Raw genomic sequence first — 25,018 nt, forward strand, 5'->3', positions numbered from 1 at the left:
TCTGTTTTTCTCATTGTCAGTGCAATACAAGCTAGACAGCAGAGCTTACTATTCTGTAAAGTCTACTTGATTCATTCTTTGCTAGACACAAATTACCAAAAATTATGTTTTAAGATTTCCAATAATCACCATATTCTCAAAAAAAAATTGTAATGTATTAGAATATTTGTTTGTCATTTACTTTCCAGGTGTGTTCAAAAGCTTTATGAGAAGCCACTTCAGAAACCTTTTTTCAGAAAAAATCATCTAGTTCCATGGACATGATCAAAGCAACACTTTCTGATGAAACACGTTTTCAAAGAACACATCTAAACTTGAACATTTAAAAATCTGGGTAAAGAACTTCTCCAATGTGCATGACTTAGTCTGTTAAACTTAGAACTGCTATTCCACATATCTATGATCAACTTGGAAAAACACCCTTCAGAGCCATAGCATTAGGCTAAGCCTCACTTCCTACATCCCTCACAACCTTTTTCAAGCCCACACAGGATCTGCTGTAGAGTTAGGTGTCTGCTGCACTCCATGACATTACTCCCTCCCAGCGCTGTTCAACGGGATCAAATATTTCTCTGCCCTCGCAGGCACCCAGCCCTCCTTGTGTCAGCCCTCTGACAAACCATCATAATGCCTCACATGCTCTGGAGCATGTGGTTTGTCAGGCAAATTAATATCTGCTCAATACTGAAAGCTCTTCACTGTCACGCTCAAAGAAACCAAAGAGCCACCAGGAGAAACTCCTGACTGCTTATGAAGCCCTCAGGCCAGAGAGGCTGTCAGGATGACAGGGGCTACCTGGACAAACACAGCTGGCTCTGCTCTACAAAAAGCAGAAATTGTTTCACTGAAGCAACTGCTCCCTCCAGAACACCACTGCCTTGCAGGCAGCCATGGGGCCACCAGGCCTGGAGGTAGCCAGGGCACAGATTCTTCCCCACCATGGCCCCAGGATATTGTTTTAGGAGCTTCTACTCTTTGCTCTGGTGTACCCCAAGTTCCCTCCTGGAAGGTTGTTTCTGTTTTGGTTAGGCTAGTAAGAAGAAGAAACTTCTTCAATGTGAACAACCGCATTCACTATCAGCAGTGCAGGAACAACCTGGTTCTTTTCAGCTGGAAATAAAGACCAGATAACTTTTGGCTCTGTCTATTGTTAGCAGTGCCTGCAAACATTTCTGGATAAAACAGCTCAGCTGTCTGTCCTATTAAGTTCTCATGGTGTGTTGCACATATGATGATGGCCCACAGATTTTTTCCAAACTTTCCTGGATAAAATTAGGGAGTTGGTGCAAGTAGACCCTTCACAAGTGACAGACTGAATGCACTCATCCTGCTCTTGGAGGCTAACATTGATGTGAACCATTCTGGGTCACAGGAGCAAGTGACAAATGATTAGGACTTTTTATATTTTAGTACAAAACTACAAGGTCATTTGCATCCTTACATCTTTTACTATTCTTATTTCTGCTGCTTTTTAGATTGAAAACATAAGCCTTAAGTCCTTCTGCAATTGTTGATGTAACTTTACGTGATAATTTACAAGTTAGTACAGAAACACTTGGTTTATTAAAGTTACTTAAGTGAACCTGAGTCTCAGAAAAATGTGGATGTCAAAGTGAACTTTGTTGATTGAGACCATGTCTAATTTTACTATAAAGCAAATTATGCAACAGGATAACCTGCTTACTGTGTGGGTTGAGTCACCTTCACCACAGGCTTTCACAGGAGGTGATATAACATCCTTGTAGGCTTACAGAATTAGTGACTGTGCTTTGATTGTGTGATAGGAACAATGTTGGACTGGAACACAGGGAGGATATCACCTAAGCTCTGGGTACGTGATTTCTGTTTTCATACTGCAAAGCCCCCAGACACAGGGAAAACAAACATAAAATTACTTGCAAGAAACCCTACACATTGTTTGTATTCCCCAAAATTGTGAAGTAATCAGTTTTTTTGGAGCACTTATTCGACAGCTAGTAACACCTGAAACAAGCAGTCTAAAATTACTGACCTTGCTTTTTGTCCCCTCCCCAGTTCATAAGTTCTTGAACCATCTTGGTACTGCAAAGGTTCAGTGACGCCTGTGCCCTTCAGGAGCAGCAAGGTTTTGACCCCACTCATGCAAGAATTTCATGGAATCTGTAGTCACAAAAGCTGACTCTTCTCCCAGCTTGTGTGTGATTCAGGGTAACCAGAGGGCAGAGGGAGCAGGGGCCAGCAGATAGACCCTGCAGAGGTGGTGAGAGCATGACCCAAGCACTATTCCCCATGAGCTGTCATTTAGCTGTTTTGCTTCATTTAGCTGTTGCAAGTGCTTTCGCTTGATATTTAATTTCTTACTGAACCTTGAGCGACCTGGTAGGACAAATTACATAACCCATAAGTAATCATTTGTTTGTAGCTAGTTACCAGGTAGCTTAGTCAATAATAAAAAAAAATGGCAAAACCACTCAATAAATACTCTTTACCTGAATTTAAAGGGTGTCCTTTTTTGTGTCTTTGATGACTGAGGAAATTAATAAGCAGCATGGAAAACGTGGACATTATTGTGGAGCAGAGCTATAAATATATAAATTATCATATATGTGGATTTCTATCAGTTATGGTTTGTACCAGTTGCTGGTCTTGCTGCTTGACCCTGTTTTGTCAGACTTAATCCAGAGCTGTCCTGCTGCAAATTTTGTCTCTGATCTCTTCCTCTTCCTGCTTTCTTGTTTTAAAACAAGTATCTGAATGCAGCACTTTTCATGGTGGGTCCTGAGGTACAGAATTACCTTCTGCTGACATACAGTTCATTTTTCCAATCCCAGTTTCCAAAAAATACCAATATCATCTGTCTATCCATCTATATGTCTGTCTGTCTACTCAAAGCTGTATTACTGTGACCCATGATAACTCCAGTTCCTTTCTCCATTATTTCTTCAACTTACTTCTATGGATTTTCTATGCCTTTCAAATAAATGCTCCAGTTTAGCTAGAGGGTTCAGGCATGAGGTAGGATGGAATGCATTAATAAATCAAATCAGGTAACCCTAACTGTATTTTCTGGTCCTTTACTCCTATGAATTACCTTAGGGTTTATCAGGATAATATTAAGTGGCTGCATCCCAATATTGAATTGCTGTATTAAGTTCCATTGAAAATCTCTGGGGAACTGTCATTTTTGTGTTTAGTTGTGTAGTACCCGGAACATCAAAATCCTAATACAGACTTATGGTTCCTACAACTGCTGCTAAAATACAAAGAATAACCTCTGGTAAATGTCCGTGTCTGCAGTACACTGGCAAAAACCAATCTGGTTTTGGATACCAAAATAAAAGTAGAAATTGTGTTTTTAGACAAATACCATGCTTTCCTGGATTATATAACTTGCATTGCATTTCTGCATGTCACTGGGAAGCCCAATTCAGTGCTGTTTGCACTGCATTAGGTTAGATGTAAATTATGAAGAGATAATCAAACTTTAAAGCTCTTAAAGGTGAATTATTGTAATTTGGTTCATGTGATCTAAAACAGTTTGCCTTATTTTAAGACAGGGTAGCTAGATTCAGTCTTTTTTCTGAATCATAGCAAAAATACCCAGGAATTTCCCCACATACCTGGAAATATTGGCAGCACTAGGACACCAGGAATGTAGTTACCAGGAGAGTAAAAGCCTGTGTCTTGTTTGAAAAGAGTTAAATAATAGTCCCATAAAGTACAGGGCAGAGGTATATCAACAGCCCTTATGCAGAAATGACCTGCCAATAAAATTTCTGATCAAAACAGTTACAAAACCATGAAACAAGTTCCAGGCCCCCAGAGGCACGTAAAACTGAAATGTGGTGAGAAGGACTCACTACAAAAATCCTGTTCTGTGCAGGAGTCTTTAAATGAGAGAGCCATCCCTCTTAGCTGCCTTATTATTATGTTGGAACTATGACAAGTCTGTTTAAAGAATAGATTTGCTTCAGAAACTGCTTTGTCAAACCAAACACATTTGTTCAAATTATCAGTTTCAACGTTTTTGACTAGATTTTGCAAGTCCAGTTTACATAAAAGAGATACACTTAAATAGGGAGACTGACCTTTTCACTCTGCAAGCAGAGGTTTCAACAAAGTCATACCTGATTACAAGTTTCAGAAGATTTCAAAAGTTTTGAAGGACTCTGAGGTATTTGTGAAACAGAACCTGCCTTTTTATGGCTTGTTCCAATGTTGACATGCACTGAGAGGCAAAGCAGGATCTGGCACTCCAGCTAATCCAGCAAGCTGACTCAGAAGCATGGCTGGAGACTAATAGGACTCTGGCTTACACAGACTAACAGCAGAGTCTTTTGGCCAATCTCCTTACTCTGGTGTCTTCTATTTTCTTTTCAAATGTGAAGTGAGGCTTTCTAACTAACATTATTACTGCTGTGTTAAGTATCTATGCCTGCATCATTTATTTCCAGTACAATCTGCAATAGCGATGTAAATACCTCAGTTACAGTCTCTCCTCTATGCTTGTATCAGACAACATTAAATAAGTTGTTGCCTTACACAGAATTTTGCAGATGAGGTTGAAGAGATATCCATGACTCAAAGATGGCACCAAGGATATTTCACTTTCAATGAACCATGTTTCACTTAGAAGTTTCCTAAAAAACAAGTACAGATTAAAGACCCTCAAAAACCTGCTCTCTGGCATACAGCAAATGAAAGGAAATGTGCAGCAGTTTAACCAAAAGGCTGTTCAAATGAATTAAGACTGTATCAGAACAAGAGCTTGGCCACTTTTATACACAGTTTTACCTGAATGTGAACTGCTGGAACAATATTGATTCAACATGAGAAACCATTAAATACTACTGTCTAAAGTGAAGCATTTCCAAAATTTTCATGGAAGTTCCAGAGTCTCTCCTGTTGCCAAAGTAAATTAAATTTACTGCATTAACTTTATTTAAAAATATCTCTTCAGTTGGGGGAGAAATTTGGAACCAGCTGCCCTACCTCTCAGCACATGTAAGTGATAATGACAGGTGAATATACACTATACAGTAGCTTCATATTTCTACTCCTAGAATCCATGTCACTTTCTATTTTTGAGAGCTGACTGAGTGTATACTAGGCTACACTCCATCCCCCTCCTTCCTCTGTACCATAACCTTGTAACCCAAGATGCTGGTGGTGGTGTTGGGTTTGCAGTGCTCTGACCTTTTGTTCCTCTGCTTGGAAGTGCCTGGGTTTATCCGGTGAGGATTCCGGTTGGGTTACGCCAATAACCTTTCATGACAAGCCTGGTGAACTTCCCAACAGAAACAGGAAAGGACCATGGCTTACCTGGATTCACAGAGCAGCAAAGTCAGGCTCCTGTCAGGCTAGGATGGTGTTAGATGTTTCTGAATTTACCCTGGATACACATGGGGCTGTGAAGGGAATTACCAGTTAGCCTTTGGCTGACTGATCTACAGGTGGTGTGGGGACTAAATTCACTGTCTGGGTACCTTTCTCTAGTCTTTATTCAGGCAAAACACTTAGTGAACTTCTTATTTTACCTAGTAAAGACAGATCAAGCCACTTGTGGAATCATCACTTAAGAAGAAAAAGGCAATTTCCCAATTACTATGCCATTGTACATCACTCCACATACACACCAGACCCCAAAAAGATGTCCAAAGAAGGAATGATAGGATAAATGGGAGGATGGCTGAGGTATTTTGTCATTTCCATCTGGAAGGTGACCACCAAAACTCCCTGGGAGTTTTAGCTGTGTGCCAACTAAAAGCTAAATCTGGAACTAAAGCACTGACCACCAGTATTTGGTGGCCTGGTTCACATAATAAAAAAAATGTTGGCGGAAACTGGACAATTGCTGCTATTTTTTTTAGTAAAACTCTGGCTTTTTTATCGATTTAAAATCCTTCAGTCTATCTAAAAGTAAAACAACAGATTTGCACCCTTTCTCCTGATTTCTGATGTGCATCTGAATTCATGTTTCCATATCTCCCTCATTTCACTTCAAAAATGTTTTATTTCCTATTTCAATTTTCTGTGACTATCCAAATATGAAATATAAAATGTTGTGTTCTTTTTCATATGCTATAACTCACAGAGGTGAGCACAATACTCAGAAAAAATCAGAAATGTTCCTATCAACTAGATAAACCCCATTATTTTGAACCTCCATTTGAGGTACTTGAGTAAATTTTGGCTTTGCCATACTGTAAACCTGTGCCTTAATGAATGGTTAGTTGTTGCTCAAAACAATGATTCCTCCTCCTCAGATCCCTGGCTGTGTCTTCCCACCCTTCCCCCTTGGCCAGCAGAGGCACCCATCTGATGCAATGGAGAACCAAGTCAGGAAGCTTAGCTGGCAGAAAGTCAATCAGTCTTTTTTCATGGTTTAGTTTTCTGCTCTTATGGTTTGAACAACTCACTGAGGATTCAGAAAACTGCAGAATCACACCAAAAAAAGCACCACTCTCTTAGCCTGGTTGACTCAAACATTTTCTGAAACTTCACTTTTACTATTTGCCAAGAGTAGAGCTTTTTCTGGTATGACTAGAAATACTTCTATCTTGCCACTTTTTCACCCCCAGATTCTGACAGTTCTGGAAAGCTCAGTGGACAAGACTCAGATTCCTTCTAGCACATATCTCCATAATTTGCTTTACTTCTACCTCCAAAATACATTTAATTATTTTCAAGGCAATGCTAAATTTTAAAACTCTTACACATAACGTACTAAAAAGCAAAACCAACATATTTTGCCTTTCAGGTATTTTAATGCATTGTTAATAGTTTTCCCAAGCAAAATTCTTTACTTTTAATAATTACCCTCTTTTAAAATTCATCCTTTCTTCAAGGATTCAAAGTTCTTTTTCATAAAGCCATAACCTGTCAGTGGTCACTTGAAATACAACTATTTTCTATACATTTCATAGCCGTATTTTATAGCAAATGGGGTTTTTTATATGGATGCACATCAAAGAGTTTATATTTATTCATACAGAAGACTCATTGGCTTTGATTAAGTGCTCCTGAGAGTACTGCTGATCATTCTAGAATTTCCAGTGACCAAATGATGGTCTTTCCCAAATCACTACAAAATGGCAGCAGGGAAAGCACAGTGATAAGGTCTTGTTGAATTATGCTGCCGTCCCAGCTGAGCTGTCATTCCTGGGGTTGCTGTAAGAGGTAATAGACCTTTACATTTGGTTTGCCTGCCTGACCTGCCAACTAACTGGTGGTTAACAGTTAATGTATTTCCCAGCAGTGTTCTGTGATAAAGGAACATGCACATGGTTTCATAATGCATATTTCATTGCCATTGCTGTCCTCAGTTAAAAGTATGTATTTTGCTATTTACAATAGGCTTATAAATCTTCACTTATTTTCATGCTCTGGAAAACAGTAGCTAATAAATAGCACAAATTGCAAGACTTTTACCCATGCATGTGGCTGTTTTAGAGCTCAAAGTATCATCCTTGATAATGATGAGAAATGCTGGCCTGGCTCTTACATGTCTGATAAGTGTGCACAAAACAGCTGAACGAATTAACAAACCAGGGCCAAAAGGCAAAGATCATGCATGGGATAAAGGTAGACAATGATTCTCCCTGAAACATGGTACTTTATAATTTCATTTTGAAAAGGCAATATGGCTTTGAAGCTCTAACAGTATTTTCCATAGGGCTGAAAAGTAAAGATGACAGATGTCCCGCTTGCTCACTATCTACTGGCACAGCAAATACAGTTTTCTTGTCACCACCTACAAATCCCAGGATACAGCTGCCTTTCCTCCCCTCCTCCTATTTATCCCACCCTGTCTAACTCCACATTTTCCCATCACACCTGTTCTGCCAGAGCTCTCATCAGCTTCCCTCACAATTACTGCCCCCAGTCCCTGGTGAGCAGCAAGAGTTTCCTGATCTCATCTCCAAAGTCCCTATCCTTCTTTTAATGGCTTATTACTGTCATGCTGCTACCTGCAAGCAACTGAACACATATTTTCATACAATAAAAGAAGGAAAGAATTAATTTATTGGATAAATCTGGAAATGAATGGTGTTGCAGGGAAAACTTGTATTTGGTCAGGATTTCACTGATGTGCTGTTGATTTTTATTGGTATCAATAAGAATCTGCAAAAGGGTCTAAGTTCTATTGTAAAGCTTAAAACAGGGCAAGGAGACAGCAACAACTAAATGATGCTCATAAAAAAATACAAGAAAATTATTACAACACTGGCAGAGATCATTCTGTGAACGGTCAACATATTTTGATATTAGACCTCAATTTTGTTTCCTACTGCTCTGGCTGGGAAGACTTTTCATTCAGGGATGCTACATCTAGTCTGAAACTATTCTCCAGACTCCAGCAATGATGTTCTTTCTTTCCCCCTGTCAGGCTCCTCAAGACCTTAAGGCACAACTTTCCATGATTCTATCACAGTCCACAGATGTTCTTGCTAAAACTCCACCTTCCTACTCCCCTACAATTGATTTGACAAAAGGAAATTCTCAACCTCAGCTGCTTTACTCACAGATTAAATGAAATAGACAGGCTATGCTACAGAGCACAACTAAGATCTAGGTATCACCAAGTGACTCATTTTCAGTTCTTGAAGCAGCACAGTACAGTGAACATTCGCACCCAATACTAAACAAGCGCAGGACTCCAGCTCAGCTGCCTAAACCCTCCTCAGAGTCTTTTGCATCTTCCACAGCAATGCAAGGTGCACTTCTCTTCAAGCATCACTTCTAGTTATGGAGTTCCCTTGCTGCAAAGAACTTCCTTTTTAAGGCGTAGGAGGTAAATATCTGTGTCTCCTCCTGCCCTTCCCCTGAGGTTTTATCATTCTCCTCTCTTCTCTCTTAGTTACAGCAGATAAGATGGATTCAGCCAGTCAGCAGACTCTGCTGCTCATGAAGCTATATAGTTCTGCTTTTGCCCTGTACTGGACATCCCCTTTCAACTCAGGAAAAAAATATGTTTTAGTATCAGAACTGGCTGACTAAACATTTCAGTAATAAGGTTAAGTATAGTCTGCCTTCCTGCACATCTCCGTCCTGGTGGGGCTACATTAACCCTTTGCATTTACAATACCAGCAGTCACATAGACATATGACATATATACAGAAGCTATTCAAAACAACCCACATCCTCTGCTATCCTGGTGGTCACTCTATGGTGAATTGAAATCATATGACAGATCTTTGACCAAGATAGCACATTTCCCATGTCTTTCTTTTCATTATCAATAAAAGTACTGCATTAATAAGAAAAGTCAACAGTCATCAAATAATATAATGCAATTATATTTCTCAGACTGTTTGGATTTAAAAGACGTCTGTGTTCACAGGCTGCAAAATATCCTGCTTTCACAGACATAAATACCCTCAGTTCATCCACTCAGAGGCAATTCCCACCAGGGAATTTTTCCATGTGCCCCTAGAGGACAATGTATCTAAATAAAATGTAGAGCAATGAGGGTCCATCTAAATATCAGCAAAGGAGAAGTCCTCCCAAAAAGCAAAACCAGATAAGAATTAAAGCTTAGCAAATTCTTTCCAAGGATGTAAGAAAACATGTCAAATGTATGGTGTAAGTGCTTCCTGAAATGTGTCAAAAACAACCTTCTGGCAGGTACAAAAAAGTTTCAATTCCATGCTGTATGCAAGTCCTTCAGGTTGGAGGGATGGAGCATGTAGTACTTCTAGAGGAAGAGCTCTCTAATCACCAGACTCCTCTTGCCTCCCTACCTACAGAGATATAAAAACTTGCCTCCTGTGAACTCATCAGTGCCATCCCAGGGTTTGCATAACCAAAGCAGTGAAACCAAATGGGGGCTTGCTCCTCTAAGCATTGCCACAGAACAAGCAATGACCATGTATTTTTAATAGTGGCAACCTCAAAAAGAATACTCTGTAATCAATAAGAAAATACAGATGTGAAATGGAAATCATCACACGCCACTACTGTCAGAGGTTGTGTGGAGGGCAATTAGCATGGGGCTTAAAGCTTGTGTGGGAACCCAGAGTGCTCCTTAGGACCCAAGGATGCTTCCTGCAGTGCAGATATATCACAAAGCTGCCTAGAATAAGTCCCATCCCAGCCCCCAGTACAAAACAGGTAAATATGTACAGGGCGAGGGAGTGTCAGTTACAAAAAGTCTTTAATAAAATCTTTCCCAGTCATGTTATAGTGAAGTAGGTACAAGTTACAGCAACCTCCTTTTGTCCACTGGTATTTAATCTATGTGCAAGTCCATTCCATAAATGAGCACAAGAGAATACAGGAGACTTTTCAGGCAGATAGAATTTGTTCTGAATTTATTAGGGCAACACAGAACTCAAAGATCACCACCTAAAATTCAGAGAACAAATGTGGTTCCACTGTGTGCACTGGGGAAGTCTATTGGCACTTGTCCATGCAAGAGAAAAGCCTTAAATGACATCTCCAAACATGGTGCCCCTGTGATATATTTCTGGATACAAGTCACAGCTGGGCCATGACTGTCTTTACAGATGTCCAAACCAAAACCCTGGAATCATGTGTACCCACACCATAAAGGAGTTTCTATCTCAGTCAGGAACAAATCTTTGAACTGTACTCCAAGTTTATCCTCAACTGATGATTGGTCTTTCTAACCTGGGACATTTTTTATCTAAGGACATTTTCCTCAACATAGGAAATGAAGAAAATCAACAATAACTGAATATCCTGCCTCCCCTACAATTAAGTACTAAATCATTAAATTCCTAGAGTTTTTCCTTCTCCTCACCACTTCTGATGAGACAGTTACTCAGAAAGAATACACACGAGTCCAGCTGCACTGGAGCTGCTGTAGCTCATTGCCATGTGGCTGTTTGCCCTACTCTGCAGAGCTTGCCTCTGCCCTTGGTGTCAGCTTGCAGTACAATAAAAAGTAACATGCTTTATTATCTACCTATGGTCTGCACGTTATTACAGCAAGATCTGTCCGGCTGAGGAGAGCGCTCTCTTCCTAAGGGAGAGGATGTGACTACGTGGGGATAGTGAATAAGGTTATCTCAGGACAGGCAGCAGACCAAAAAACACATTGCGTCAGCATAGAAAAGGATTGGGCAGGAGTGGAGGGTGTGTCAGGGCATGCTCCCAGGCACAGAAAAGCTCAGAATAAACTGGGAGAAAGTTGCTGGCCTGGGGTTTGAATAAAAGCCTCGGCAATGCAAAGAAACGGGCCACACTAATGAGGCACCAGCATTTCCCTGCAAGCAGAATACTGGGGAGGAGGGTGGAGGAAAAGGAAAGGAAAGCGGATGTGGAAAACTGTGGAAAAGTGGCAAAGACAGCTTTAGAAAGAAAGTAATCTGAAACCTCAGTCAGACAGAAAGTACAGTTGGTTAGGAATTTGGTGATAGGGTTTCACGTGATAAAATTTAATTAATTCAAAATCTACTATGGGTGTAACCAAAATGCTGCGTAGTTCTTAACTTGGACAAGGTGTGGCAGAAACAGAGGCTGCCCTTGTCCCAAGGAGTTTACAAATTGCCCTTGGGCAATTTGCAAACTGATGGGCAACAGGGGGAAATGGAGGGGCACCATCGCGCTGGTCTGAGCACCAGAGCTGGACTCCAGTCCTCTAATTTTGAAGGTACCACAGGATCAGAAGCAGTTTTAAAGTGAGGTGTGCTTGGAAAAGAGTAACATGATATTCCAGCAGAAGTATATGGGGCACAAGCAAAAAAGCTAACAGAAGTGAAAATCTGACACAGTTCCTTTCAAAATTTATCAAGGGAGAAAGTTTAGCACAATGAACTAATTGGAGAGATCTGGGAGTAACCATTTCAGTAATATATGAGTTGTGAAGGAGGGTGAAGGTATGATCTCGCTGTCTACATTTCAGGAAACAGAAGAGACAGAGCTTGCCAAAAAACCAGTAAGCAGGACATACTGTGCTTAAACTTTCAATAAAGTGTTGCTGCAATTTTTTTTTTCTACAGAAAGTGTCCTTTGACAAAAGCATTTAAAAAGCCATTGTTACCCTGAAATTATCTAGAATAAAAAAAAAAAATTGTAAAAACTTCAGTGAATGCTTGCTGCTGACAGTCCCTAGTGCTGTTAGTATGATGCAGAACTGACAAATAGATTTTAATTTTATTCCTAGCACAGTGATTAAGCTGCTACATAACTTTAAGCTAGTCCCTTTACCATCTCAACATTACACCTCTAAAAGGTGCACAAAACCAGCCACCTGTGTGACAGTAGTGCTTTGAAATGCTCAGGGTGTTGAAAGAGGTCTTTTCTACAGGTGCTGATAAGCAAACATTCTTCTTCCTATTTTCATTTATCTCCCTTTCACTTTTGAAGAGACCTCTACAGGACTTATTTGTAATAAGATGTTGTAGAAATTTCTATCCAAGTGAAAGAGTAGACTCATATTGCCTTAAAATAAACTAGGGTGAAAACCTTTCCACCTAGGGAAATGCATCTTGGAGATTGAAGTATTTTATGGGGGCTGTGTCAATACTTTTTCACCTGTTGCTTCCAGACAGATGCCAGCATAGAGAGCCCCAGGTTTTGGTAGGAATTTTTCTAAAACCATATACACAGAAATCCTGGCAAAGTCCACATGGTTTTCTCTACCTCTACAATCTAGGCTTTGAATTCTAATTTAAAAACATCAGTCATAATTTCAGTATTATGTGGTTCTGATCTGCATACCTTCTGCATCTTAAATAATCTGTTCCTTTTAGCCATTGAATTCCAAGCCCACCATCAGATGTACTGAAGGTGTTCAATCAAAATGCCGAAGCCTTATTTTTTTATCTTTCTAGGTAAGCACTGTAGTTCTGTGAAATTCATATGACTTTAAAACTCCAGATTTTTTTCCCTTTTATGAGCTATTTATAAAGTCCACATGTATATACACACACACACAGACATGCATTGACTTTTTAATTGATCTAGTCTGTGTAAAATGCTTTGAAATTTTGGCTGGATTGATACACAGAAGTGTTACCCTCTTGCATTGTTTTAAGCCCTGAAGTCTCAATTGGAAAATTAATTTGACTGAAAGACACATACAGAAAAATCCTTCACACACTTATACTGTAGCAAAAAGAAAAAAGAATGCAAATATACTCACAGCTGTAACATTTTGTGTGCATATTAATCTACAAAGCAGTTTGAGATTTCAGTTCGCTGCTTTAAAGCCGGACTTTCCTTCCCAGAACGAATAACGTTGCAGGGACTGCCATCCAGTGGGGAACCAACAGCTTAACAGGGGATTGGAACTGCAGAAAGGTAAAATTTAAAGGTGTCAAGGTTGAAGAAGATTGAGTAGTAGCTAATGACAATGCTGGAAGTACTAATGGTGGAAGGAATTTCCTTAGTTAGTTTCAGATATTATTGACAGTGTTTAAGTAAAAGTCATTTATTTTCCAAATGTAGGTGCACAAGGGCAGTACCTTGTACTGCCATGCAAAGCAGGTAAAATTAGGCTGGTTCAGTCTAGTAAACAAGCAGTGGTTAAACCAAATCCTTAGACACATCCAATATACTGCAAGAATTATTTCTCTTTGCACAGGTCTGTCTCCATTGACCTCAGTGAAGTGTAGCCTAGGTTTACGTAGATGTTAGATGAGACTAAAAAATATTTCCGGTAACTGTGTGTCTGCTGCCTTTTAAAACACTAGAGGAAAAAAACTTCCTCCTACATCTGAAATTATTCCTCCTTAGGCTATAAAACCAAACTATGATTCAAATATATTTTGTTAATAATTTTGTTGTTTAGCAGTGGTTTTAAGCAATTATGTGCCTTGTATACCTTTAAAGAAAGTCTGATGGAATGTTCCATTTCCCTCGGTTTATGACCTTTCATATTTATTGCCTTGTCTACTATGTATATGAATCTTGATATTTGTGACATTTTTCTTAGTTTGTTCTGTTGTGTACAGACCATATGTTGTCTATGCTCATAAAACACTCTGTAACTGTATGTGCAGAAAAAAAATTTTTCATGTTACTTGCTAAGAAACTTAAGAACCTGCAGGTCATCCCTGCAGAGGTGTTTTTAAATCCAGCCCCAGGAAACAATTGCCTCCTTTCCTTAGGGTTGTGATGAAGCTTTGGCAGGATTCTCAGATGTATTTGGCAGTTAAGTTATACTGATTTAAACAAAAATTATGTACCTGAATTCCATGAGGATCCTGGCTTGACTGCTGTTGATGTAGATTTTGGCGTGCCTTCTTTGGCTCCCTGGTGTAATGACTGGGAATGCAGTAGGATTTTTATTGTTTTCAGGATGAGTCATGCAGGCAGCAGCACAACAGATGGTGTAGAGTGTAGAACAATAAAGACAAAGATATGAGACAGCTAAGAGAAAACTGGAACAGACAAAGAAACCAGAGGATGAGAGAGGCTGAAAGCAGGGGAGAAGCCAGGAGGTTAAGTTTTGCCACAGATAGCAGGAGCTAATTAAGTGTGGAGTCAGTGTAGGGTAAAGTAGCTCAAACAATGGCCAACAGGGAAAATTGAAGGACCTGTAGTCAGAGTAGAAGGAACAGAGGTAGAAATACTAAGAGGAGCAAGGTTCATAGACAGCCAAGTGGGGCTACGTGATAGATTTCAGTGTGATAAAAGAGCAAGTACCAGTAAGGAGGAATAAGAAAGTGGAAAAGCTGGGGAGACTGATAAATAATACTCTTTGAAGGTAGAAATACCACAGCAGTTAGAAAGACAGCAATCAAAACCAACAGTGCTATCCTGAAACTCAGAAGTCTGGAATGACAGCAAAGAAACAAGGGATGGCAGCTGCTGAAAGGCAATAGGATAAAGACCTTGAATAAGCTCAGACCAGCATCAGGCAAGCAAAAGGAGATGAAACACAGCATTCAGAGCTGGCTTAACAACCAGCTTTAGCAGAGAGAGATAGACACACTTGGGGAAAACACAAAAGAAGTTAAATTCCACAGGTCAGTGAAGCACAGTTGCTGAAAGGAGGTGTCTGGAGAAGTCCATGTAATTGAGAAATGTGTCAGTATCTCGCTGCTGCTCCAGCTCAAAGAGGGGAAAAACAGAGAAAAAGCTCCATCAGCAAAATACTTCCTAGAAATATCACAGGCTCCTTCCTCCCACTCATCGCCCTGTTCTAATACAACAGCTATACTGACAGCTGTCTAATTATAACACATTTTAGGTGAAGGACTAAGATGAAAATTTGAAAAGAAAAAGGCCTTAAACATTCCTCCATACACTTATACTTTCCTTACCCCAACAGGTAATTCCTTTTTTCTATTCTGGCAGTAGGCAGTTAATGGAGCTATTTTCTGCTGTCATGTCTAGCTCATATTACTACTTGATTTTTCAGACTGAACCAAGGCCAGCAGGATTCTGTCCTACAACTGCACTGCAGGGTTATTTTTAAGGACAGATTTAGCTATTTACAAAGACCTTCAACAATTATTTTTAAAGACACAGAGCCTTGGTGTTTGGAAGGTCAAAAGTTTTATTCTCAGCCATGGAATAATTAAGAGGGGCAGTTGCTGAAAGACACCTCAAGACACCAGTCACTTATCCCAAAACAAGCCAAAGGTACTTGCAAATTTTAACAGGCAAGCCTGTTTGCCAAGCCTGTTCTGTTTCTTCAGCAGAAATGCTGTCACTAACACAGACTATCTAGTCCAGTGGTAAACTATTTTACCCTTATAAAGATTCTTCTAGTATTACCCAAACTCCTCCTTGCTGCTATTGAAGTTCTATCTACTGCTGATGCAGAAACAAGATTGCTTATTTCCTTTTCATGCTTAATTTTATGCCTCCCGTACTTGGAAGTTAAAAGTTTTGCCAGTATCTCCATGTGATGTTGTATTGCTGCACAAAAGGCAATCTGCTCTCCTCTTCAGCTTGTGGTGCAGCAGAACCTGAAGACTTACTCACATCCCACATTTTGTCAGGTATTTTCCTTGAGTAGCATTGATACTTTGCACTTGTTCCCAGAAAGAATAAACCAGCCTAGTTTTTTAGACCACTCATTGATTTGTTAGGATCACTATGCATCCTAATTCTGCCCTCCCAGCAGTCTTTGAGTTTTATGATTTTTGCTTATTTAGTCAGCACACTCTATTCAATACAGGTCAGTAGGAGTTGAACAAAACTAGTCACAGGACAGACCTAAAAGTAAGATATCTTTCCACTTTGATATAAGGACATCAACTAATCAGTAAACACTCTCTGAAAATGCTTCTCGAAGTACTTTGGAATTCAGCTTATAGCTGTTTTAGCTAAGCCAAGTTTCCAAACCATGCAAGACAGTATCAAAATCTACAGCCCAAAACTTCTTCCCCCAACTGCAGTTATGCTTCTTTTTTATTATTCTCCTTTCCTTATAGTCTCCATCTGCATTTAAAGACAGATAATACACTGGAAAGCTGAATGTAGCTTAACGTATCATCTATCATCCAGGATCTGCCAGAAATACCTAAAAGTTCTGAAATTATTTAAGCTGTCTACTAAGTAATGGAGAAGAAGTTTAACTTTCACAGTTTATTTTAGAATAACACAACCAGCCTGAGTTCTTTCAAACTTTTTCTTTCCCCATTTCCAGCAAAAAGCATAACAATACCACCAACAACAAAGGGAAACCAGTCCCCCCATCCACACTGATCCCTGTAGTGAAAACTGATACCAAAAAGAGAAGGAAATTACAAACGTCAGTCTTTCACAAGCATTAGGCAGCAGATGATACCATATTGATCTGATTTACTCAGAGATAAATACTATTTCTTCCAGCCTACAGGTAGAATGGTCTAAGAGCTTTGACATTTATAGAACACATATGGGATAGCTACATGATGCATACTCCATCTTATGCCTGAAGAACATTAGAAACTAAACTGATATCGTCAAACAGGAGCTTGGCAAATTGCCTTATGGACTCAAGATACTGGACAGCAGAATGCAGTGCCCTGCATCTGCATCTCTAATTAAAACACTGTGGAAGTCAGTCATGCTTGACTCCCATCACAGTGCCACAGCTGTTGCTCTAAAATGAGCTCATGGTCTCAGTCCAGTTCTTGGCTGACAGGTATCCATGTCAAACAAAAAGGACACCAGCACAAATAGTTTTTACCAAAGAAACCAAATCACCTAGTAACTCCCATATTCCTACTAGCCACTTCCTCTGAAACACTACTCTTTGAAAAGAGTTTGATGCATTAGTTATATTTTTGTTGTCACTAAAATCCAGATCTCTCCAGAGTTCTCCAAATATTAGTATAGCTGAAAAACCTTAATGTGACTGCAAAGTATTACAAAACATTCTTCTGAGATTTCTACCGTAACTGTTCCAATTGATTTCTTCTAATCATTTCAATCCTCTTTTTCCATGTTCTGGAAGAAATATATTCTAAAGAAACTGCAGTGCTGAGAAGTAGCAATTAGAAATTCTGAAAATAGGCCAGTTATTGCTGCAACCCTTTTTGGGAAAATCATAAAGATGTAGGAAAAATACAATAATCACATTCACAAACGTGCAATACCAATTACACTATCACAGACATTGCTATGCTGTAGGAAAACAGTTTCCATTGCGTGCAGGATTTCCATATGTATCAGGAAAAAAAAATGAGAATTACTGTCTTTCCCATAGGCACATTGGCTCCCTGTATTGAAGGCAGCAGAAGAAATTTAGGGTTTTCTCAGGTTATAAGACTGTAACTCTTAAGAAGTCAAACATATAGTGCCTCCTAGTTAATATATTAAGAATGTATATATATGCATATTTCTTCAAAATGGTTGAATCATCTTCCTTCTCCCACAATTTATTTCAGTGACACAAACGTTCCAAATATGTGTCAGTTCTTGGAGAAGTAAGGAGCGGGGTCAGTAGAACTGCTGTGCTGGACTCCCAGAGGGCAGACTGGCCTGCTTATGGCCCAGACTGGCAGAGTCCCTTCGGGTCCCAAAGGAGTCCAGGAAGGCCTGACATTCCTCAAGAAGGAAATTGTAAAGATGCAGAAGCAGGCCATCCTGATATGCCTAAAAAGACAAGACAAGCAGGAAGCAGAGTGAACAGAGAGCTTTGGCTGAAAATCACAACAAAATGGAGAGTTTATGACCTTTGCAAGAAGCAGCAGCAACTTGGGACGAGTACAAAAATGTCAAGAGAACATGCAGGAAGAAAATTAGAAGGGTCAAAGTCCACATGGAACTTAAGCTGGCTACTGCTATAAAAGACAACTGAAAATTACAACTATATATACATTAGCAACAAAAGAGAGTATTAGGAGAATCTCCATCCTTTACTGAATCTGGAGTGGAATGTAGTGACAAAGGATCAGGAGACGACTGAGGTACTTCATGCCTTCTTCACCTCAGTCTCTAATAACAAGACAAGTAATTCTGTGGGTACCCAGCCCTCTGAGCAGGAAGACAGGGATGGGGGGCAGAACAAAGGCCACATAATCCAAGGGAAAGTGGTCAGTGACCTGCTATAGCGCTTGGGCACACACGGATCTATGGGCCTGTATGGGATCCATCCAAGGATCCTCACTAGAGGCAAGTGGTAGAACTGCTCACTGAGCCACTTCCCATCACTTTACCAGCACCTCTGTGTCTGGAAGCATTTAAAAGACATGGAGATGTGGCACTCAGGGACATGGTTTGGTGGTGGGCTTGGCAGTGCTGAGTTGATAGTTGGATTTGATGATCTTATAGATCTTTTCCAACCTAAATGATTCTATGATTCTGTTACTGTTCCACAATATGCAGAAGCCTGGAAAATGCATTGAGGGAAAAAAAAAGCAGTTAAAATGTCTGTTCTTTTTCATCTAGATGTATTTTTCTACTTAACTTGATTAAGTATAAAATCATTTAAGGGTTCATATATGTATATACTAACTTTCAAAAGCTACACAAGTTTTATATATCTTCCTGACTATACTGACTAGGCATCATCTCTCAGAGATTATACTGAAACCATGCATTCAGTATTTTCTCCATCAAGACAGCCAGAAAATCAAGACCTCTACACTTCAGCTTGACTTTTTTTGTTGCTCTTGGAAGTAGGCCAAATTTCTGGTTTTAATCAGGAAAGATGTGTTCCTGCAAGCTCTGTTTTACCTTTACCTTGTTTTTAACCTCTCACCCACAATCTAGTTCAGTTGAACCTTGAAGATATGAACATGAAACACAGATGGATATTGTCACTAGTTACTGGAAGTTTTATTTCTGTCACTGAAACATTCCTATTACTATTCAAAGCCCCTACTTTAGAGGCCACCTGCTGTTACCTATAAAGAACAGCAGACAATTAGACAAAATACCAGCCTTTCTTTACTGCAAAGGGGGCTCATCTAACACATCGCAATACTTCTTTGCAGTTTATTTGACTCAGTAGAAATTTTACCTTGGGTGACAAAGAAACCTCCGAACTTTCAAAATTAACCAATCTCCAGTAGGGCACTCTGCCATCTACCCACCTACCATGTGCCTCATTTCTGGGTAGTCCATCTTCTGCTCTGCATTTGTTGTCTCGGTTCTCTCTGTGCCAGACGTTGGCAGATGATCATACGAGACCTAGCTGGGAGTCTGTGACCAAAAAACTGTGATGTTCCTTCAGCCTTATTTATTGCAGAGGGAGTCACCTAGTTTTACTCTACCAAAACCTTGCAATTCTACCTTGCAAGAATATCTACCTTAATATTCTACCGTGCAATTACATCTGCTTCAATTATTGTTTCAAGTTATATCATCTGGCGTGCAATTGCAGTGAAAGGCACTTCACAGAGAACAGGCACTGAACTATGCCTTTAAAATCACTATTCAAGAGCCTGCTCATTTAGAACCAGCTGCAAGCTTGGGATGCTGAAGGTCAACCGCACTACAACAAGCACTGAGCCAGAAGAGTCTTGCTTATAGTCAGCGAACCGACTTTCTGGTTTGACTTGCCTCTCCGAGTATTTAAAAAGACCACTTAAGATCCAGTTATTTACTTACATAATATCAATACTTCTCCCCCTGAAGGTAAGCACGTGTCTCAGCAAAACCAGTGACCAAAATATAATTGTGTCAAAAAGACTGGAAATTTTGCAGTTATGAGCCTCATAAAACAGCTTAAACTACCTTAAATCTTAATGACAAACATGTAAGATGAATAGATGCAAAAGTGTCACATTGTATATAAGAATGTGGCAGTGGAGGAAATGACATATCCTGAGGGCAGATGATTAACAACAAGCTCAGAAATTTAAGTATGTAAAGTAATGCTTACTTCACAATTACAGGAATAAATAACTTTTCTACTTTATATTATTATACTGATTAAAATAGTGCTTCAAACACATATGAATTGCAAAAAAAGACATTTATGGTGATTGAGAGTGATCTTTCCTTCCCCAGAAATGCAACACATTACTTGAATGAAACATTTCAGCAATATTCAATCTTTTAAAATTAAGACAAATTAAACTGGAACTTTGCCTCACACAAAAAAGCAGCAGCTTCAGAAGTAAGTGTTCTTGGCTACTGATAACAGCATGTTATTTCCATACAGTACAAATTCATGGAAAATTAGGTTTCTTGTCCCTGATATTAAAAAAAAAAAAAATCATTATCCAACAGTGAAAAACAAAGCTGAAATTACATGGTCATGGTATGGCACCTCACATCTGAATGTAGAATAGTCCATGCAAACACGAAAAAGCTTTACAAGTTGCACAAATTTAAAATAATTTTTTAGAAAATAAGTTTTATTTGGCTCCTTTTGTACACTTTTTCTTTAAAAAAATGCACACTCATACAGTTTGCCCTTCCCAGTGCATGTCTGGATTTGCTCACATAGAGCATTAACATCAAGGTCAAAGATGCCTTCACAATAATTTCAGACACATTGTATTCTGGCTGTAAAGCATCCAAAGTTACTAATTTTCTGATTACAACTTGAAAATCAATGTTTTGAGTGTTTCTTCTCTGATTCACATACATAATTGTCCCAAACAGGGAAGAGGAGACAGACCTGCAACAAAGAACTGTCAATGGCAAATACTCATTTCAGGTAGAGCTAAAGGTAGGTTCTCTACTTCACACTGAGATGAAATATAAAAGAAATACTCATCTATATAACTTTCTCTTTTTCAAAAGCTCTACATCAGAAATTATAAAACATTGCTAGAAAACTACAGATCAGCCATTGATAGTGACAGTTTGTTCGCAGAGAAAGCACTCTTTCCCTAGTTCTTTCTCATGGCCCGGTCTCTTTGTTGTTGATGGTGACTATGGAACTTTTTTTCTTGCTGTTTCTTCTTAAAACACTTCATGAAGAGGAGGAAATTCAGCTGGAACTTTCACACAACCCAAGAGGTACTAACCCATCAAGTAGCCCCTATAGAAAGAAAATTAATTTAGAGAAAAAGTTAGCAAACATAGGCAGCACTCCTCAAAAATCAAGAGAGAGACAATCTTAAACCAAAACTTAAGACTGCAAAAGCCTCTGCTGATCAAGACCATTTGGCCATCTTAACTACACATTCCTTCCTCAGCTGATTTTCTTCAATGAACACTGAATATGCATTAGCCTATTCTTAATCCAACTTTGGTAATTGGAATTTTTGACACCCACACTATACTCTAAGAAATGTCCTTTATTTGTCCTCTACACAAACTACAAGTGTTAAGATATTCCATACAACCTGATCTTTTCTGACACTTCACATAGATCTGGTCTCTCTTTCTCTTCCATTTCTCTGAAGGCCTGTTCTTTTCATGAATTTCAGAATATGGACTGTTGCACAGACACACATGAACTCAGTGAAGCTAAAAAAACCTTATAGCATCAAGGAAGAAAGAAAATATAGGGTAGGTCCCTATCCAGATACCTGCTGTCAAGAAACCCATCACTTCTGTGTTATGAAGCAAATTTTTTTAAGTATGCTGCAGAGGCCAAAAAAAGTATTTAAGGATAGAAGAATGACTGTCACTATTAATTCAACACTTCATGGAGCTACTCCAAAAATTACCTACCAGTACCTCTAAACATCAGGTTTCAGCTATTCTAAATTAAATAGATAGACAGAAAAATACAGAGGAGGGAAAAATTAGAAAACCTGCATTTGGATTTTGCACAGCCTGAAAGCTACAGTACTTTAACAGTTCCATATTCCTCAAAGCCCTACTTTGTAGCTACTTACCTGACCAGTACATACAATGAATTTTAAAGTACACTGAGCAAGTCAGACTCACTAATCATATTTCCTAACATACCAGGAACTGTTACCCTTTTTTAACTACAGCACAATCTTAGAGAAGCTGGCTCCCTAAGCATCCCACCTCATTCAAGTTAGCTTGTTCCAAAAAAGCAGTGAAAAAAGCAACTTATATTCAAGCTGAAGATCACCATATTTTCTGTTACCGTTAAATTTAACACAGCACACATGAGCCACAAAAGAGACTAAAGACTGAAAGATAGTTAAATCACTTACGGTAATTTCATCCTCATGAAAACTCTGGCCATGAAGAAGCTCAAAAGCACACTAACAAATCCAATGAAGAGCAAAAGAAACCTATTCAACTTGGGAATATTTGGTGCATTGGATCGATCCAGAATTATGAATCCTAGGCCACCCATTGTGAAGAGGAAGCTTGATGCGAGGCCTTCCATAATGTATTGTCCATTTACTCTAAAGGAGAAAAAAAAAAGGTGAAAAGAGTCAGAAAAAGATTAAAGAAATTATTTATATTTCAAACCCAATCTACTCAACATGCTTTAGCTGTACTTTGATGGCTGACTTTCTAACTAAAGCCAGTAGGAAACTGATGTCATACAATTACATCAAGACTTTAATATACAATTTTTGTCCAGAACCAAGAGCCTGCAAGGTGCCCAGTCCAGCACACAGGAGGATTTATACATATTTGTGCATACCAACAGCTACCACCCAGATCACTGGGTTGCAAAACCACCTAGTCCAAGGAGGTCCCTGGCTATACAGATGGGCCCAAGGCATGGCACCATGACCTCCTTATTTCCATCCCCATGTTTAGGCAGGACTGCCTGAATCCTCCTCTCAGGACAAATTCCTCTCAAAGCACTATGGCAGCACATGAAGTCCATCTGCTGGTTCCAGCACACATCCTGCAGGATGCTCTGCTGCCTGCTTGCTGAGCCTGCATGGATCCGTTGCAGGGAGCAGCCTGAGGGTGCCCCTTGGGGCTCTCTGCCAGCCCAGACAGCTGGACTTCCTTCTTACAAACAGAAAGATATGGAGAGTGAGGAAGCTGAGATGCAGAAGGAATATTGCACCTGGATCACAAGTCTCCTGCTTCCCACAGTCACTGCGCCATTTTCCTGTCTACCTTATTAGCAACCTCATAAAACTGGCACTGATGAAACAACGGTGGATGCCCACACAGAAATAAAGATTATCATTACTGCCTCATATCCTGGAAACAAACAAGGTTTGTCTTCTCTCATCTTGTTTACACTGACAGATGACAGTGCTAGCAACTCCCTGCAGCAACTTGATTCATCAACATTGCAACAATCCAACCCAGTCTGAAACACACATCTAGTCCAAGTCAAAATCTGTCACATCAACCATGTCATAGACCTGATGGATTCAACCAACATTTTGGGTATTTAATAAAAATCATTATTTCTTTCCACACACACAGACACACCCACCCCCCGCCCCAGTTACAAAAGCAGACTTAACTCTCCTTAGACCTGTTTGTTACGAGGAGGCTCTAGCTCATTTTCAGTAATAGAAGCCAAGGGCACAACGAAGACCCTCTTGTTACACATTTGTAACAATGTTCTGCACTAGAGTCCCAGGTACACTAGAGTTTAAAACATAAGAAACAAAAGTCTCCCAAACATTACATATTCTGCAACAAAAATTGATCCAATGTATCTGCATCCAGTATAAAGTTCAACCTGACTGGCAAGAAAACGAAGTACCGCCAGCCCAAACCAATTTCTTTTTACCAGACCTTTCATTTTAAAAAGTTTTAGGACTAAGTTGTTTGATTTCTGCTGGTTTCAATGCTGGTTTGGTGGGGTTTTTGTAAAATCAAAAAAAACTGTTGTTGGCAAACAAAGAACTGATATAAAACAACTCCTGCCTTGCAGAGAAAGATGGGAAGGAACAGATACACAGCTCGGCAAGACAGGGTTTATTCCCCCGAGCTCAGGCATTTGCAGCAGGTCCCTAGTGGGAACAGGGCGCTGCTCTTACCTGTACGCCAAGAAAGCCACCGGCCTCTGATGCCCGTGTTCGTCTGTCATCGAGCCCACGCTCGGAGGTTCCACGATCACGTCATAGATAATTCCTGCGGGGAGGAAAGCAAGCACCGACTTTGACTGCAGCAGCGAGATCCGCCCTGACACCGCGGGCCTGCTGGGGGATGCCCGAGGTTCGTGTTTTACGGGCGGTTCGGAGCCGGACACGGGGTCAGCAGCGGCTCTGCCACCGGGGAAGGGACCGAGAGAGAGCTGCTCCGTGAGCGGGACCTCCCCTTCAGCCCGCCCGCCCCGGCCTCACCTCCGGTGATGAGGAAGTAGGATACGACCACCAGCGCGTACACGGTCATGGCCGAGGGCATGTGCACCCAGCTCGGCCGCTTCAGCTTGATGTTGGGGCACTCGAGCACGGCGAAGGGCAGGCGGTACAGCGTCTCCATGGCCGCGGGGCGGTCCCGGGGCGGCCGCAGCACCGCTGCTCCCTCCCGGCGCTGTCCGGTCCCTCCCGCCGCAGCTGCTCTCCGCCACCGACACGAAGGCGGAAACGGAAATGGGCTGCCGCGTCCTGACAGGGGGAAATGGATCACTTTCTAAAAAGACAAACTAAACAAAGCACTAGAAACTCGCGACCAGGCTTAAATGACAGTTCAGACTTTTTTTTTGTCTGCATAAAAACACAGAAACGCCGCCAGTCCGCCGACGAAGGGTCTATCCGTCTTACTCACCTGCCCGGACCCGGCAGCCCTGACGTGTCGGCGCCGGGCACTGGCTCCGGGGCGGGGGCGTGGTCGGGCGCAGGCCCCGCCCCGGGCTGGGCAGCCACGTGGCCGCCCCGG

The 25,018-nt window shown here is 40.4% G+C and overlaps 1 protein-coding gene and 1 long non-coding RNA gene across 2 annotated transcripts; both read right to left on the reverse strand.

Moving 5' to 3' along the window:
* Positions 1-2,697: 2,697 nt before the first annotated feature.
* LOC137472376 (uncharacterized) lies at positions 2,698-16,935 on the reverse strand. Its single transcript, XR_010998136.1, has 3 exons — positions 14,137-16,935; positions 13,092-13,239; positions 2,698-5,516 (listed from the first exon to the last, which is right to left on the reverse strand). It is a non-coding gene; the product is annotated as an uncharacterized lncRNA (long non-coding RNA).
* Positions 16,936-20,673: 3,738 nt separating this feature from the next.
* OSTC (oligosaccharyltransferase complex non-catalytic subunit) lies at positions 20,674-24,723 on the reverse strand. Its single transcript, XM_068187417.1, has 4 exons — positions 24,484-24,723; positions 24,178-24,271; positions 22,423-22,620; positions 20,674-21,326 (listed from the first exon to the last, which is right to left on the reverse strand). The coding sequence occupies exons 1-4, from the start codon at positions 24,620-24,622 to the stop codon at positions 21,308-21,310; spliced, it is 450 nt and encodes a 149-aa protein (XP_068043518.1). The 5' UTR covers positions 24,623-24,723; the 3' UTR covers positions 20,674-21,307.
* Between the last annotated feature and the right edge of the window lie 295 nt (positions 24,724-25,018).

This window comes from Anomalospiza imberbis, chromosome 4 (assembly GCF_031753505.1).
Source record: "Anomalospiza imberbis isolate Cuckoo-Finch-1a 21T00152 chromosome 4, ASM3175350v1, whole genome shotgun sequence".
Taxonomy (NCBI): domain Eukaryota; kingdom Metazoa; phylum Chordata; class Aves; order Passeriformes; family Viduidae; genus Anomalospiza; species Anomalospiza imberbis.